The sequence below is a fragment of the Nicotiana tabacum genome, chromosome 11 (assembly GCF_000715075.1).
Source record: "Nicotiana tabacum cultivar K326 chromosome 11, ASM71507v2, whole genome shotgun sequence".
Lineage (NCBI taxonomy): Eukaryota > Viridiplantae > Streptophyta > Magnoliopsida > Solanales > Solanaceae > Nicotiana > Nicotiana tabacum.
In genome coordinates, this window is record NC_134090.1 from 137,709,709 (window position 1) to 137,725,430 (window position 15,722).

Here is a 15,722-nt window from a genome sequence, read left to right on the forward strand (position 1 = left end):
ACATATTGGCTATTCTTTAAAAATATGACCCTAAAAAGCGGCTATTCGTGCACTCCGGGAAATGCAACCCCGATTTTAGTTTAGCGGGCATGAGCACTGTGCGGCAGAGCTAGTAAGGACTCAGCAAGGGCGGCTCCGTAAAATTGGTGGCCTAAAGCCAAACTTTAATAAGAGGCCTTATACATTTTTTATTAGTACGTATACACACATATATACAAAAAAGATTAATCTTGCCATTTTTTTCATACTTGCTGTTTATAGCATATGTTCTTAAAATGACAGTCTTTAACTTCACATAGTAATATAATTATTTATATTAGAAAAGGAAAATTTAAATAAATGAGATATTAGACATGTATTTGCAATATGTTACCTTTGATATTGTTGTAGAAAATATATTTACTAATATGAAGATTTAAGTAGTTTAATTCAAAGTTTTAAAAATACTTTTGCTGTTTAAGAGTAGACACCTTTCTTACCTTTTTACAATTTTTTTGTACTTTATTATTTTTTCTACAAACATTAATATTGTCTAATTTGAAATAAAGTTATAAAATTCATTATTAAAAATTCTGGGGACGTAAATCAAGGCTTTACTAGTCTCATACTAGAGCCACATATCCGCCCCTGACATTCTCAATAAAATTTATAGAGTCTCACTTAAAATAAGACAACAATGACAAGAGCATTAAAGGCAGCGAGTTTGTCATTCAGTTACCAAATGTGAATGAAGCTGGTTGAACAGTACGTTTATAGTGGGGCAGTAATCTGTAAATAATTGTTGATTGTCAATGAGGAGCGGCTCAACAAAACTGGTGGCCTAAACCAAAATATATTAAAAAGACCGCGAAACGTCTTTTATAAAATTCATATAATACTGAGATACAAAAAAAACCTACATGACTTTGATATAGTGGTGGGTGCACAACTCATGATGTATGAGTTAGGCACGCGTCATATGGTATTGAATTTTCCCCTTAAGTGAAAATGGTAAATGGTGAGCCCATTATTCATCATATTTTGAACCTTGCGACATTTGCCTCGGGGATTTCTTAGTTAAAAAAGTGAGACACAAAAGAACTTGCTTTCTGGTATGTGGTTCAATCAAATGTGACCAAAAGAAATAGTTATAGTTAATTTAGAGAATTGGAGTTGAACTTAGAACGTAAAATCGTAATAACCATGAAAAAAACTATACATAAAGAAAGAAAAATAAAATTGATGAGAAGGTAAATATATTATTTAATTTAGTGGGAATTTTTTTTCCAATTAACTCACTCAATCTTACGTCTACCAAATATTAAAAATTATTAAAATTTGAAATCTTTTATTAATAATTATATAAATATAAAATTATGGAGTATATATATATTATATAATAATATAATAGAACTTTTTATTTTGGGGGCCTTAATTATTTGGGTTGCCTTGCCCTAGAGCCGCCCTTGATAGTCAGCTATGGCAGTTGGGTTAGTTGTGTCCACAGCCTTCGCATCGGCAACTCCAAAACCAAGTACCTTTTGGTATCAGTCTTCTGCAGAAAAGGTACAATTTTCACTACTATCCATCTTGGCTAGAAAATTCTAGAAAATGAGATACCCTTCACTTTATAGAAGCAAAATAGTCTAGACACCTTTGGTTTAAGTAAACAAGGAAAGTTTTAATTTTGTAGTTTACCCATCCGAATCAGCGTATTCATGATCTAATTTTGAACCTTTATGTTATCCCAATTTACGTGACATACTTTACTTTTTTTGTGTTTTTTATATTTAGAAACAATTTAACTTTAAACTTAGAAACAATTTTAGAGATATTTATAGCCACACGTCTAGGACTTATTTGTTAAAATTGTAATGTTTTTTTTTCACAAATTCTATGTTCGTGTAAGAAATACTGAGTCTATGTTGCATCCGTCCCTGACTCTAATAACCCCTTAGATATGATCAATAGTTTCATAATGTTGCCCTTACACGGAAGTTGTATGCTGTGCTGATTGCAGAGACCGTGGCGCAAGAAACAGGGAGGAAATATTAATCAACATGGTACTTTTGCAGATTGTGCTTCACAGATACTGGGCTTAACTAGGAAAAAATTGCCTTTTCCGGCTGAAAGGCTTTTCCTTGATATGAAATCTGAAGGTTTTATACCTGATAACTCTACCTTGTCAGCACTGATGCTATGCTATGCCAGTAATGGTTTATTTGTCAAAGCATTAGCTGTTTGGGATGAAATTTTAATCAGTTCATTTCTGCCAGATGTTCGTGTAATTGTAAAACTGATTGATATCTGTGGCTGCAATGGATATATAGATGTCGCTGTTAGAATATTGCATCAAATTAAGTTGAAAAATTCCGACCTGCTTCCTGATATTTATGCTCGGGTTATCTCTCGTTTTGGAATGAAAGGACAGCTTGAATTGATGGAAATTATGTTGAAACAGATGGTTTCCATGGGATTCCCTGTTGATTCTGCTACCGGAAATGCTTATGTTATATACTACAGCAATTTTGGTACGCTGAGTGAAATGGAAGTTGCATATGGCCGTCTTAAGATGTCAAGTATTCTTATAGAGGAAGAAGCGATCAGGTCGATCTCCTTGGCTTATCTCAAGAAAGAGAAGTTTTATAGTTTAGGTCAGTTTGTAAGAGATGTGGGCCTTTGTCGGAGAAATGTGGGAAATCTCCTATGGAACCTGTTACTTCTTTCTTATGCTGCCAACTTCAAAATGAAAAGTTTGCAGAGAGAATTTGTGAGAATGGTAGAAAGTGGATTTTTTCCTGATCTTACTACTTTCAATATTAGAGCTTTGGCGTTTTCAAAAATGTCATTGTTTTGGGATCTGCATGTAACACTTGAACATATGAAGCATGAGAAGGTAGTTCCCGATCTTGTGACTTACGGTTCTGTTGTTGATGCATACTTGGATAGGAGTCTGGGACGAAATTTGGATTTTGCTTTACAGAAATTGAATACATATGATTGTGTTACAATAGCAACAGAACCCCTTGTGTTTGAGGCCATGGGGAAAGGGGATTTCCACTTGAGCTCAGAGGCACGTTTGGAGTTCAGTAAGAAAAAGAATTGGACATATGAGGAGCTTATCACAATCTATCTCAAGAAATGCGTTCGCCGTAATCAAATATTTTGGAACTACTGATGATGAATAGCATGATCTGGAAGTTCTGCGCAATTACATTGTGCACAGTTATTTGAACAAGTAAGCATGCTCATCCTTGCTTACCGAATGCTAATTTAACTTCACGAATGTGAATAAGTAACTTCTGATATGTGAGACATTAATATCCACCTCAGACATGTTGCGAAGTATGCCATAATATGTGAAACAGATACAGTTTATTAAACATGATTTGATCCTAACAAGATTGGAATATTTTATTCTATATATCTGTCTCTCTCTCTCTCTCTCTCTCTAGTTCTTCAGATACTCTGGTACAAGTGTTTTATCGGCCACTGGCTGCAGCTCCCCGTTCACTGATTTTATCAGAAAGGATATAACTGAAAGCTGCTGTTTACAATTCTTTCTTTTTCTTTTTTCTCTTTTTCTTTAGATCGTCATTTGTGCTTTTTCTTTGCCACATTCTTGTCCAGCTCATTTCAGTTAGTTCACCTGAGTGGCACAGTTTAGTTGCTTGGTTACTGTTCTCTGTTCTAATGTTTGCTTAAACTCTTTGTTCTTGCTGTTGCGTTTTGCCCGTGGTGCAGCAGATACCGAAGCTAACAGAAAATCAAATGGACACTAAAGATTAGTAACCTGAAAGAAGACAAACTCCAGCAGGTATGTGGAAGGGCAGTTCTGTGACATATATATATGGACACAAAATCTGCCTTAGTGTATTAGGTGGACTTACACCTGAGTATTAGTAACACCTAAAAAGTGAATACATGGAAGAAGGAGATATGGTGCTTTAAGCATTATCAAAAGGAGATATGATGTCTTAAGTCTTATTTTAAGAACGGTCATGTCCATTTCTGTCCTGGAATTTTACAAAAGATGCGGTATGCATCAACAATATGGAAGTAAAGAATACTTCTTTCAATGAAGTGTCTTTAAGTGCATTCATTATCCTTGGAGAAAAAGAGTAATTCTCTCTGCAAAAGAAAGATATTATACCTTGATATACCAACAACAATTATGCGTCAATACTAATCTAGTTGGGGTCAGCAATATTATTCTTCACTATCTATATCGTGCTCAATTTAAACTGATATCAATCTAGTATTTGAAAAGAGGGTAAAAAGAATTTTTGGGAAGGGCGGGTTGTGTATGTGTGTGTGTGTGCGTGTTTGGGGGGTGGTTGTTGGAGGAGAGTAAAATATCAGAGTGGGCGGAGAAACAAATCTTGGATTTCCGAAGAATTCTTGGGTGTCCTTCGGAAGTTTCGAGGAGAGGACAATATAACTCTCTTATGAGATGCAACAAAGATGGTGTGAAGCTAGCAGTGGAAGACATTTTGAGGTTGAAACCATAAAAGATGAGGGAGTTAATGAATTTGGAATGCTCTATCAATTATGATTCACTTAGGAAATATTTAGAGTGGGAGGAGGCAAGAGATACTTGAGGAGAGTGTAGAGAGTCTTATGAACTTTAAGATAATTTCATGCAATGTGAGAGGGGTAAATGACCTGAGCAGTGGGGCCATCACCTAGGTGGAATTGAGGGGATAGGCAACAGGGGCAGTAATGTATACAAGAAATAAAACGGGAGAAGTTACCCGCATAAGATATCAGGTGCATGTGGAGAAGGAGATACGTGAGAAAAGAAATGATTCCAACTGAGAGCTGGCTAAATTTTGGTGTTATGGGACGGGGGGAAGCTGGAATAGGGGGATAGGAAAAAGAGGAATTTCTCCACTACAGTAGTCTTTATAAGTATAGGCAGCATATTCGAGAGGCTTTGTGGGAGTCTATGGGCCAATAAATGAGTGGTCAAAATAGAGTTTAGAGAAGAAAATATCTGAGTTGTCAGAAGGGTATGTACCATGAGTTATAGGTGGAATTTCAATATGATAAGGTTTGCGAAGCAAAGTGAGATGTCAGACATTCTTTATGGTAATGGAGGAATTCTTGGATTTTATCAATTGTCACCAACTTGTTAACCTGCCAAATTTACTTGGTCCGAGCTAATGAGGACAGGAAATCCCTATTCCTTAATTTTTATAGTGCTTCTCATACCACATGACCTTTCTTATATTGGATCTTAACGGAAAAGAACTTTAACTAAAGCTAACGGAAACATGGTGTCAGAAGTCTGTCAATATTTATGAACATAGTTTAGTTAAAGCATCATTTTCTTTTTGCAGAAATAAATAACAACTGGAAGCTGGATGAAACCAGCCGTCTTTAGCTATATCCTAGAAGATGAACTAAATTAAAGAAATCACTTGTGGCATCTTTGGTGTCAACATCATCTTGCCAATATCTTGCTTCTTCCAGCCTCTTTGAATTTTGAATATTCTTGTTATCCACTTGATGTTGCATCTGATGAAAAGGGATTGGTTGAGCGGCTTTTACTGCTATCATATCCTGAAATTACCTGCAAAAAATCATGACTTGTTATGTGTTTGAAGGTTTCTTCTTCAGGGTGGGTATGCCAATCAACATCGCTAACATTCTTCCGCCTGTAGCATTTTCATGCTATTTTCTTGAAGTTGAAACTGTTTTTAATTTGTTAAAAGATTTGATAACTTTATCAAAAAAGATGTTCTTATATTAAAAAAGATGTTCTTATTACTCTTAGCCTTCTAGTTCACTTACTTGAGAGCTAGATCGACTTTCACTAGATGGAGTTTTTGGGCTGCTTCCAAAAGGCATTTGTGGCATTGCTTCTTCAGCGAGTAAACGTAACCTGTTAAGTTCAGGCAACACAACAGTGCCAAGGTCTGGTCGATCTTTACGCCTGAGTTCGGCACACTTGAGTGCTAACTTGGCAAACGTCAAAGCCTCTTCAACAGGCCAGTCAGGAACTACCGGATCAAGCATCTCAGCAAAAGTGCCTTTCTCAATTGCCCTCTCAACATGGTGGGTCAAACCCATTGGAGGTCTGGCTGTAATTATTTGCAGAAGCATTATTCCAAATGAGTATATATCAGATTTTGTTCCCAACATCCCAGTTTGTTGATATTCAGGGTCTATGTAACAAAATGTTCCCGCTGTTGATGTCATTCGATACTGTGTCACGGAGTCAGCTACAGAAGGGGGTACAAGCCTAGCTAAACCAACATCACTGATCTTGCTTACATAATTGCGGTCAAGCAAAATGTTGCCAGGTTTCAGATCCCGGTGCACTAGAGGTTCTGGCTTGGTCTGGTGAAGAAAAAGGAGGCTAGTACCTACCTCTGCAGCTATACGGAATCTTAGTTGCCAAGGAAGAACTGGAGTGTTTCCTCTTCGGAAGAGGCGATCATCTAAGCTCCCATTGGCCATGTACTCATAAACTAGGCAGCCAAATTCAGGGCAGGCTCCAAGTAGAAGAACCATATTTGGATGCCTTATGCAGCTTAGAACTTCAACCTGCATCAGAGCAAATGAAAAGGAGCATGAGAAAATCTAACCTTTTTGGGACTACAGTATGACTGATTGGATTTTGTTGGTATTGCTTTTCTTGGGGGGAGGGTGGTGGTGGTGGTGTGGCGTGGTCAATATTGTATTATATGCAAGTAGAGAGACTCTGTAGTTCCTAATTCTCACATTTTGTTTGTTGAGCTCTGAGTAGTTTGGTCGAAGAAAGACACACATTTAATAAGATGCTTAGTGGTCGTGAACCATGATGCTAGAATTCTACAGCACGACATTTATATCCTATTTTCTGCAAGATAAACAGCTCACATATGTTCCCTAATTGTGTTCACACAGTTACTTTCTTTTACCAAAGGAAGGATTCTTCTATTCACATACCTCTTGCTGAAACTGTGACCTTCCTTGAGCTGCGTCAGGACGAAGAACCTTAATTGCAACCTGCGTGTGATCCAAGTAACACTTATATACCGGCCCGTATCCACCTTCCCCAATTTTACGAGATGCTGCAAAGTTTTCCGTTGCTGCTTCAATCTCCTCTATTGTATACTTACGGTAGCGGCAATCACTTTGTGCAAGGGCATCTAATACCTTCTTCTTCTCTTCAGCTTCTTTTAGTGCCCTCCTTTCTGCAGTGATTCTTCTCTGTGCCTCCCGTTCGGCTATCCTCTGTGCCTCTTCTGCAGCTTCAAGGGCTGCCTTGCACTTAGCTTTTTCTTTCTCTGCAATAGCCAGTGCTGCTTCCTCGGCTAATCGTGCCTCTTCTAATCTTTGTTCTTCTTCTACTTTCCAGCGGTGAAGTTCCAATGCCTGCATGAATAAACTTAGGCTAGATTCCAGTATGCAAGAGAGGTACTTTCCAACATATTCTGGTACACTAATGTACTATACTTTGATACAAAGTACCATTTTGGTGTGACATCAGAATTTTTCACCACCTCAAATTAATACCTTATGCTTTGCTGAAAGTGCTTCCTTGCATGCTGTGCTGTACATGTCCATGGTCTGCTTGAGCTCCTGCTTGAGTCTTCTCATCTCTGCTTCAATGTCTTCCTACATTAGAGAAATGTTTATCATGAATCTTCTGTATTTGGTGGTTATAGTTGTAAAAGAAACCTTTCGCTCTCACAGCTTTAGTGAAACATAGGAAAGCTTAAATAACAAAACCACCATAAGAAAAGAAAGTGATGAAATGCATTTTCTAGTAGCATGAGGAGGATAACTTCCAGCAAAAGACTTTTGACCAAGATGAGTTAAAGTTATAAAACTGATTTTGTGCTTGGTTAAAATTTTTAAAGTTTGTTGCACCATATTTATTTTCCTATATTTTTCTTGGCGTTATTTTGTTAAACTTAGATTGCTTGTGTGATAATTGTATCTAGTGTGTCTTCACAGATTTTGCAGATATTACTGTAACTTGGGACATACCAGGTTGTTGGTTGATCCATTGGCACTGTCGAAAGAATTTGATGAAAAGGCATTAACTTCAGATAACCTGGTTGCTGAGAATGATGATCCAAAGCTTAATCTGCTATCTGTTTCTGAGCTGTTTGAAAGTCGAGGAGCAGAAAATCTATTATCTGTGTCTGAGCTGTTTGAAAGCCGAGGGGGAAGACCCAAATCGTAACTATCAGAGGAGATTGGAAATGTACGATCTGAGCTTGGACGATTAGAGCTCACAAATGATATGTCAGATTCTGCCACTGAGAGGTCTCCATATGATCTGTTTACAGGTTTACCTCTGTTGAATGGGGACCTGTTGAAAGAGAGACATAAAAGTTGAGTTGTTCTATGCTAATCAACCCTTTCGAGTAGTAAATTTTGCAGTTCCTCTTATATACTGCATAAAGTATTGTCCCTTTCTTGATTGTCTGAAAAACTTACTTGATGAAATCTGAATCTTCAGTTGAACTTCGTGGTGCGTACGGTGACCTATCAGCCATACTTCCTGTTGAAATAGGACAGGTTAAACCTCTTTTAACAATATTATTGTTTTATTGACAGAAATTAATGCAATACACTAGGGGAAAGCAGACCTCTTGAGTCGTTGCTTGGTGCATAACGTGCCTCAATGAAGCCAAGCTTAGCACCAAGAGAGGAGCTGGTCTGATTCTGCAGCAGGGAAGGGGGTGGATTGGGGACAGGAGCAGATGCATTACGTATTGATAGAACTTTGCCTTTGGCGATCACATAAACTGTACAAAAGCCAGGTGCAGTTTTGGAGACAGAGCTTGGAACGTCCATCGTCTTGAATCTTCTGAGTCTAAGTGTTGTAAGTAGCCAGATATGGAATAGTGCAATATTTGTGAATACTACAGCTTATTGGGAATAATAAAAAGTACCTGCTAACGAAACCATTCCTTGATGCAGCTCCTACCACCAGATTCTCTGTGACATTGGCTGCTACATAGTCACTTATGGAGTTTGCTATGTCTATGCCTTCAATTACAACTTCATTGACGTGGATCTACGACAAAGGGAGAAACACTGATTCAGAAAATGGAAGTACGTTTGCAAGAATGCGATGAAGAATGAGTAAGAAATAGCAGACACTTACATTCTTGCGGTTGCAGAAGCAACGAAAGGGTAAGAACAATTCCTTTGCTTGACTATCAGGATCACTCCTATATACTCTGGGAGTTCCGTCATTAACATCTGAAAAATAAACGTTGTTCCAGGTACATAAAAAATGCTTTGAACGTATCCATATTTTCTTTTCTTTGGAGGTAGTGGATAGAATGGAATGCACGGTTGAAGCCTGTGGCGGATGTAGGTTTTGAGCAAGGTTCAACTAAACCCAGTATTTCGATATACAACATAGATATATATGTAAAAAATCAGTGAAGTTTTAACAAATATTAGATTATGAGTTCAATAAGTTCTGTGCTTAGAACTTTAAAAATTGAAACTATCAAGTTTAAATCTCGGATCCGTCATTTTTTAAGCCAAGACAGAGACCTCTTATCAACTAAAAATACTTCATGGCATTTTCTATGGAGAAATGTACTTCCATTTTGAAGTTGCTGTTCCAATATTTGGGAAGAATTGAATCTGGGTTACATTTCATGGCAACTCACTCATTGGGTTGTTCTGTAGACAAGGATATAATGAAAGATTTCATCCAAAAACAGAAATAGGATACTCCTTCCATTCCCGTTCCTTTATATATAACAATATTTCCTTGTTAGTTCGTTCTATAAATGAATGATACTTTATATGTATTTGAAAACACTTTAACTTTAAACTTCTTATTTTACTTTTAATGTTGTGCTTTTGTCACATACATCTCTTAGCATCAGGGGCGGCTCAATGGAGTCGGTGGCCTAAAGCTAAGTTTTAATAAGAGGATTAAGCTTATTTAATAAAACATTTTGTATGCATTTTTGTTTGAAGTTTATTCTTTTAGATTTTTAAGATAAAAAGTTGTCAATATTTTTATAATCAATTTCTTAGGATATTTCTTTTTCATTAGACAATGTAACCAATTCATTTAACCAATCAAAAATTTTATTAAATAAAATTTTTATATACATTTCATGTTTAATTTTAATTAGCTAAGCGTATCTATAGAGGCTCTTATAGGATAAAAATATTGTAGAAAGAGTTGAAACAAAATTGATTCAAGTAATTGGAGAAGAAGCAAGTAACTACTAATTTAATTATCTATTTTTTCATCATAATTACCTCAACCATAAAATATTCAACTATGTGATTAATGATAGGATCAATTTGTTGGGGCCTAAAGCTTATGCTTTTGGGGGTTAAGTCGGCACTGCTTGCTATATTTAGAATGACTAGTTCCAAAGGTTTTTCATTCTTTTGTTATTTGCCCGTCAATTACACTACATAAATTAAGATAGAGGGAGTACCATTTAACAGAAGAGAGAATTCATGAAAAATTTAAAATGGACGAGAAAAGATCTGAATGGATTGCCCCGATAAATAAATGCCAAATTGGAGCTAGAATTATAACCTCATTAACTATTTGGCTTTCAAGAACAATGTGAATATGATTAAACTCAGAAAGGAGGAGAACAAAAGCACAAAATTAACAATATGATTAAAATTGCTCGACATTTGAAGAGAAACAATATGCAATTAGCTGTGCATGGTTTGCATGTGAGTACGTGCAAACATAGAAGAACCCTACATCCCCTTCAAACTATAGCTAGCACAGGAAATGGAATTAACCTTATTAAACTAACAAATATTCTGTGCATACTTTTGGATAGCATCAATTATGCATCAACCAAAAAGAACGCAATTAATCTTCTCCTCAACCCCACAAAATTAAGGAGAAAAGCTTTAGAAAAACAACATTATCTCCTGAAAATAAATAAGATTTTCATAAAGGTAAAAAAGAGGCAGAAGAAAATAAAAAAGAAACCTGCATTAGGAAGGGAATTAGAAGGTCTGAGTCTAACATGGAGAAGAGTAACAGTTTTGCCTTTGCCAAGAAGATTATCAACTGCCCATTTTAACGCATGTTGGCTTCCTTTATCTTTGTCTATTGCTACAACTGTTGCCTTTTCTTCCCCCTTTTTCTCTCCACTACTGCTCTTTTGGCTCATCATCATAATATAATCTCTTCAACTAATTAATTCAAAAAAATCAATTCTTGTTGTTTCTCTCTTTTTTTCCCTTTCCTTTCTTCAAGATATATATAGGGGGGCCCCTTTTGAGGTCCCACGTTCCTTTATGATTTTCCTTTGTTTAGTTTTTTTCTTTCTCCTCCTTTTCTCTTCTTTGAGAGAATCAATATCTTTTAAAATTTGTTGTTGAAATCTTTGTCTCTCTCTCTCTCTATTTACTTTTTATATAAATGCAATATATACACACATAAACATCTAAATGTATATATCTATTTCTTTTGGAGGCTCTAGCAGATTTACCCATTTATCAAGCTCGACCAGAAATTTGTTTCATCTGTTGTTAACTATATATATTTATTTTAGATTCTGAGTTCTGGGGTTATCTTTAAAGATTGACTTGAGAAAACGTGGTAAAAAATCTATTGAGAGGGAATGGGTTTTTTTTTTCTTCTAAAGAAAAAGAATGAGAATTAGTTTGCGGTATTCGTCGATAAGTTTATAGATGGGATTTTGTTTTCCAAGTTAAAAGGTTCAATAGCATAGAACATAAAATACGTGAGAATTTACAAGACCAGAAGTGTTACTATTATATGTCATATAGTTCACTAAAGAATTTAAGGTTAAATTACAAATCATTCCTATATCTCTTTTATTTATTTACGTATTTATTTATTTATATACTAATTTTTTTACTATCCACTGACTCATGAGATCACACATAAAAATTATATCATCACACCTTTGCAGTTTGCTAATAGTCTTGGTAAAATCTTCAAGCCAATTGGCATGACCATCCATTTGCAATTTGAGTTTCTTCAATATTAATGCTAACATGTGCCGATTACTTGGAAAGAGTAAAGTATTTATTATAGACTCTCGAAGTGTAAAATTTTAAACTCTCCTAAATATTGTGTCTGCATAATATGTGACAAAAGGATAATAAATTAATTTGGAAAAACCAAGGCTAGCTTAGGAGGGCAGGTAAGGGCGGTGTTTGTACGGGGAAGATAAGGATTTAAAGATTGTGCTGTGAAACAATTATTATAAATTACTACTCCAAAGGAAGATAGTATTTTAATTTACTGTTGAATTTTTCTTTCCTTTTTTAAAAATTTAACCAAGAAAAAAAAGAAAAAGAAAAAAGGAGTTTCTGATTACCGAAATATTATTGCCGTGAATATGGTAGAGTGCATTTAGCATGGAGGAAAATTGGTTTACTCATTGAGAAAAGGGAGACTTACCTTTTTGTATTGCAACTTTAGTTGGAATATTCTGTACAAATATATGTATTATGGGTTTCATCTGACAGGAAAAGAATTGTACCAATGTGTTTTTGCCGGACGATAAAAAATCTTGCTCTGGGTATAGATAATGCTGCGGAAGTTCAATACAAGCAATTCAGTTTCCTTTTAACTTGCCTAGTTAATCAAAATGCATCAATTCAATGAATACATGACACATGTCTTCAATTATATATCACTCTTAGCACTAAATCATACTTCATACGCATTCTCACCTTAATTTATATATGACCTAGCTTTAATAAATTAGTATGGTTTGATGTATCCGATCGATCACGAGGTCGGTTGGTAGATACAATAGTCTTGGTCATGGTTCGCTGCTTGTTTTCCATCATCACTACTTGCGATACAAAGAAATAGCCTTTCATAAGCGGCAGCCATTTTTGTAGCAGTAAATAACTTCAAACCTCTCCCTAGCAACTCTCCCTTTCTGCTGCAGAATTTCTTTTCCGTCCTCCCAAACCTCATACAACGCTTTCTTTAGTTCCCCAACTGTTGGTGCAAATGTATACCCCATCTCTTTGCTAACAATGATAGAACCAGTAAAGCTTGCCAGTTTTGTCGCCATCACGGGCTTACCAACTAGGTTTGCTTCCAACGGGACCTGATCCAAACCTTGAGCTCTTAAAGTCGGGTGGACAAATACATCTATTGCATTATAGAAGCCTGCCAGTCTTTCTCTTTCTAATGGTCCCAAAACCATCAAATTTGATCCCAGCTCTTTGTTTCGATCACCCCATGGACCATTTCCAGCAATTAGAACAATGACACTGTCTCTGAACGTTGAGTTCTCCTTGAAAATTTGTTTCAAGGCTTCAAACATTAAAGGGTGTCCTTTATCTTTAACCAACCTCCCAGCTAACCCTAGGATTATGGACGACCTCGATTTATCTGCTCTGATACCAAGTTTTAACCTAAAATCATTGCCCATTGAAATGTCAGGCTTGAATATCTCTTCGTTGACACCATTTAGAATGATAAGCACGCGTTCTTCTGGGATCATATAGATCCTCTTAAGTACATCTCCTACATGATCACTTGTGGCAACATGGTGAGCATAATATTGAAAAAACTTTACCTCTTCAACAACCTTCATCATTTTACCAACAAATGCGGATGATTGTGAATCTTCAGGATTTCGTACGAGTTCCTGTATGATATCAGAATGTATGGTCTCATAAGCAATTCCATGCCAGCTAACTGCAAGATTTTTCAAGTTATTTGGTCTAGTAAGCCTGAGCCATACACTCTCCGTATGAATCACATCAAACGGCCTTGATGCAGTTGCGCTCTCTCTTAGAAATTGCTTCCAAGCAACAATTTGGTCCATAGATCCAGAAGCCATAGGTCTCGAGAAGTGAAAATGGAGATTGCTCATATTAAAGGATGATGATGAGCTGGTGGAAGATGAAGACGATATTGTGAAGATATGAATCTCGTGGCCACGTTTGGCTAAGGCGAGATAGAGTGTTAGTGCATGTCGTTCCATTCCTCCTGCCTGATTTTTTTCTGGCCATTTCTTGACAAAGAGAGCAACTTTAAGGAGTCTTTGAGGTGGTTTTGATGAGTAGACAAGATTGTTCCAAGCATTTGGGTAGTTAAGGAGATTAATTGGTACGTTTTGTTGGTTCATTTGGACATGGTTATGTACTGTCTTCTGGACATGATGACAATAGCCATAGCCAATGAAATAAGACCAGTAGAGGGGAGGAATGGATGATACGGCAGAGAGAAAAACAAGAATGCAGCTAGAAGATCGGAAACTGCTCGAAAAAGTGGTTTGATGGTTTCCCATTGACAGTTTAATATCAAGAAGAAGAAGATGGAGTACTAAAGGATATATAATCTTGGTGTATAGTAGAAAGCAAGAAGAAATTAAAGTACCTTCTATAGATCAAGCATGATTTCCGAAATGAGAATTATTTTTTTATTAAGTTTATATATCTTTGTTTTAGATCTAACACGGAGTTGCACATGATTATGAGTTAGTTCAAAATGTGTACTAAATTAATACTCGCAGATATCTAGAAATACTCTATTTAAGTTGACCATATTGATTAATGGATTTTGACCTCCGCAGATTTCTCCATATATATAGGGAGGTGTGCATTCCTCAATGTGTAATGTTTCTTCTCTTTGATAAAATACTATATGCATTATGCTCTTAGAATTTGGGTTAGGTGGTTTTGCTAAGAAAATTGAAAGACAAAAGATAAAAAAAAAAAAAAAAGGCACAAAAATTTCTCTACTCACTTTTTGTTAGTTTGTCTTTTTCTTTTTAGTTTTTACTCTCTACGTATTTATTTTATATGACAATATTTGATCCGACAAATTAAGGAGAAGTTTTATTTAGAGCTTGTAATTTAAAACAAGTCTTAATCAAACATTCGTATGGCTATACACCATCTTATTGAGAGGTAAATGAAAAATTTAAAGTTAAAAGTGTTTTTAAATATGAAAATGTGTCATTAGTTTTGAGAGAAAAAAAAGTGTGCTATATAAAATGGATATCGAGAATATTATTTTGTTTAGCATATTTGCAATTTAGTTTTATTTATCCTTCTTATCAACTACAAGGCAAAAACTACTTGAATAAATTAAACAAATGCGATAGGAATAAATTCATATTCGTCGAAGGATGTAGTATATCATTATTAAAAGAAGCAAGAAGAAAGTACGGGTCCAAAACTTTTTTGATATTTTTTTTTGGACAAAAAATACTTTTCTACTGCTTAAAAAAAGTTACATAAATGAGTAAAACGCAGTACTATACTGCGAACTACTTTAACGGAAATTAGTCCGTTAAAGTAAAACGCAGTACCATACTGCGTTTTACTTTAATTTTTTTTTTGTAATTCGCAGTATAACATTGCGTTTTATACGAAAATCTGGGCCCAACTATTTTATTAAAGTTGTTCGCAGTATTATACTGCGTTTTACTTAAAACATAGTATAATACTGCGAACAACTTTAATAAAATAAACCCCCTTCTTCTTCCTTGGACCACTGAACCGACGCCCCCTCTTTTAAAAATTCCGATTCTGCTGGTCCCCCCTCCCCCACCCCGCGACAAACTTAAAAAAAATAAAATTTCGGCCCACCCGTCACCTAAAGAGCAAGGAGTGTAGGTCCCACATACAAGACAAACTTTGGATTCCTTCTTTCGGGTGCAAAAATTCGATTTCAATCAAATTCAAAAAACTTAAATCAAGGTATTTCGATTTTGTTTATGTCGAAACTCGTATAGTACATGCATATTTGTATTGTTTAATGTGTTTTCATGTTAATTTGTGTT

The 15,722-nt window shown here is 35.8% G+C and overlaps 1 protein-coding gene and 2 pseudogenes across 11 annotated transcripts; 1 reads left to right on the plus strand and 2 right to left on the minus strand.

Moving 5' to 3' along the window:
- Window positions 1-1,401: 1,401 nt before the first annotated feature.
- On the plus strand, window positions 1,402-9,566 carry LOC107781855 (pentatricopeptide repeat-containing protein At3g42630). Of its 11 annotated transcripts, none has more exons than XM_075225489.1 (7): window positions 1,402-1,545; window positions 2,000-3,217; window positions 3,724-3,796; window positions 7,930-8,452; window positions 8,539-8,806; window positions 8,905-9,120; window positions 9,213-9,566. In XM_075225489.1, the coding sequence occupies exons 1-2, from the start codon at window positions 1,459-1,461 to the stop codon at window positions 3,155-3,157; spliced, it is 1,245 nt and encodes a 414-aa protein (XP_075081590.1). In that variant the 5' UTR covers window positions 1,402-1,458; the 3' UTR covers window positions 3,158-3,217; window positions 3,724-3,796; window positions 7,930-8,452; window positions 8,539-8,806; window positions 8,905-9,120; window positions 9,213-9,566. The 11 variants fall into 11 exon arrangements, with proteins under 11 accessions (XP_075081590.1, XP_075081593.1, XP_075081589.1 ...); XM_075225492.1 differs by having other exon boundaries at window positions 7,930-8,312; XM_075225488.1 differs by having other exon boundaries at window positions 3,727-3,796.
- On the minus strand, window positions 4,330-11,311 carry LOC107781856 (U-box domain-containing protein 35-like; annotated as a pseudogene).
- A 972-nt stretch (window positions 11,312-12,283) lies between these two features.
- On the minus strand, window positions 12,284-14,326 carry LOC107781858 (uncharacterized; annotated as a pseudogene).
- Between the last annotated feature and the right edge of the window lie 1,396 nt (window positions 14,327-15,722).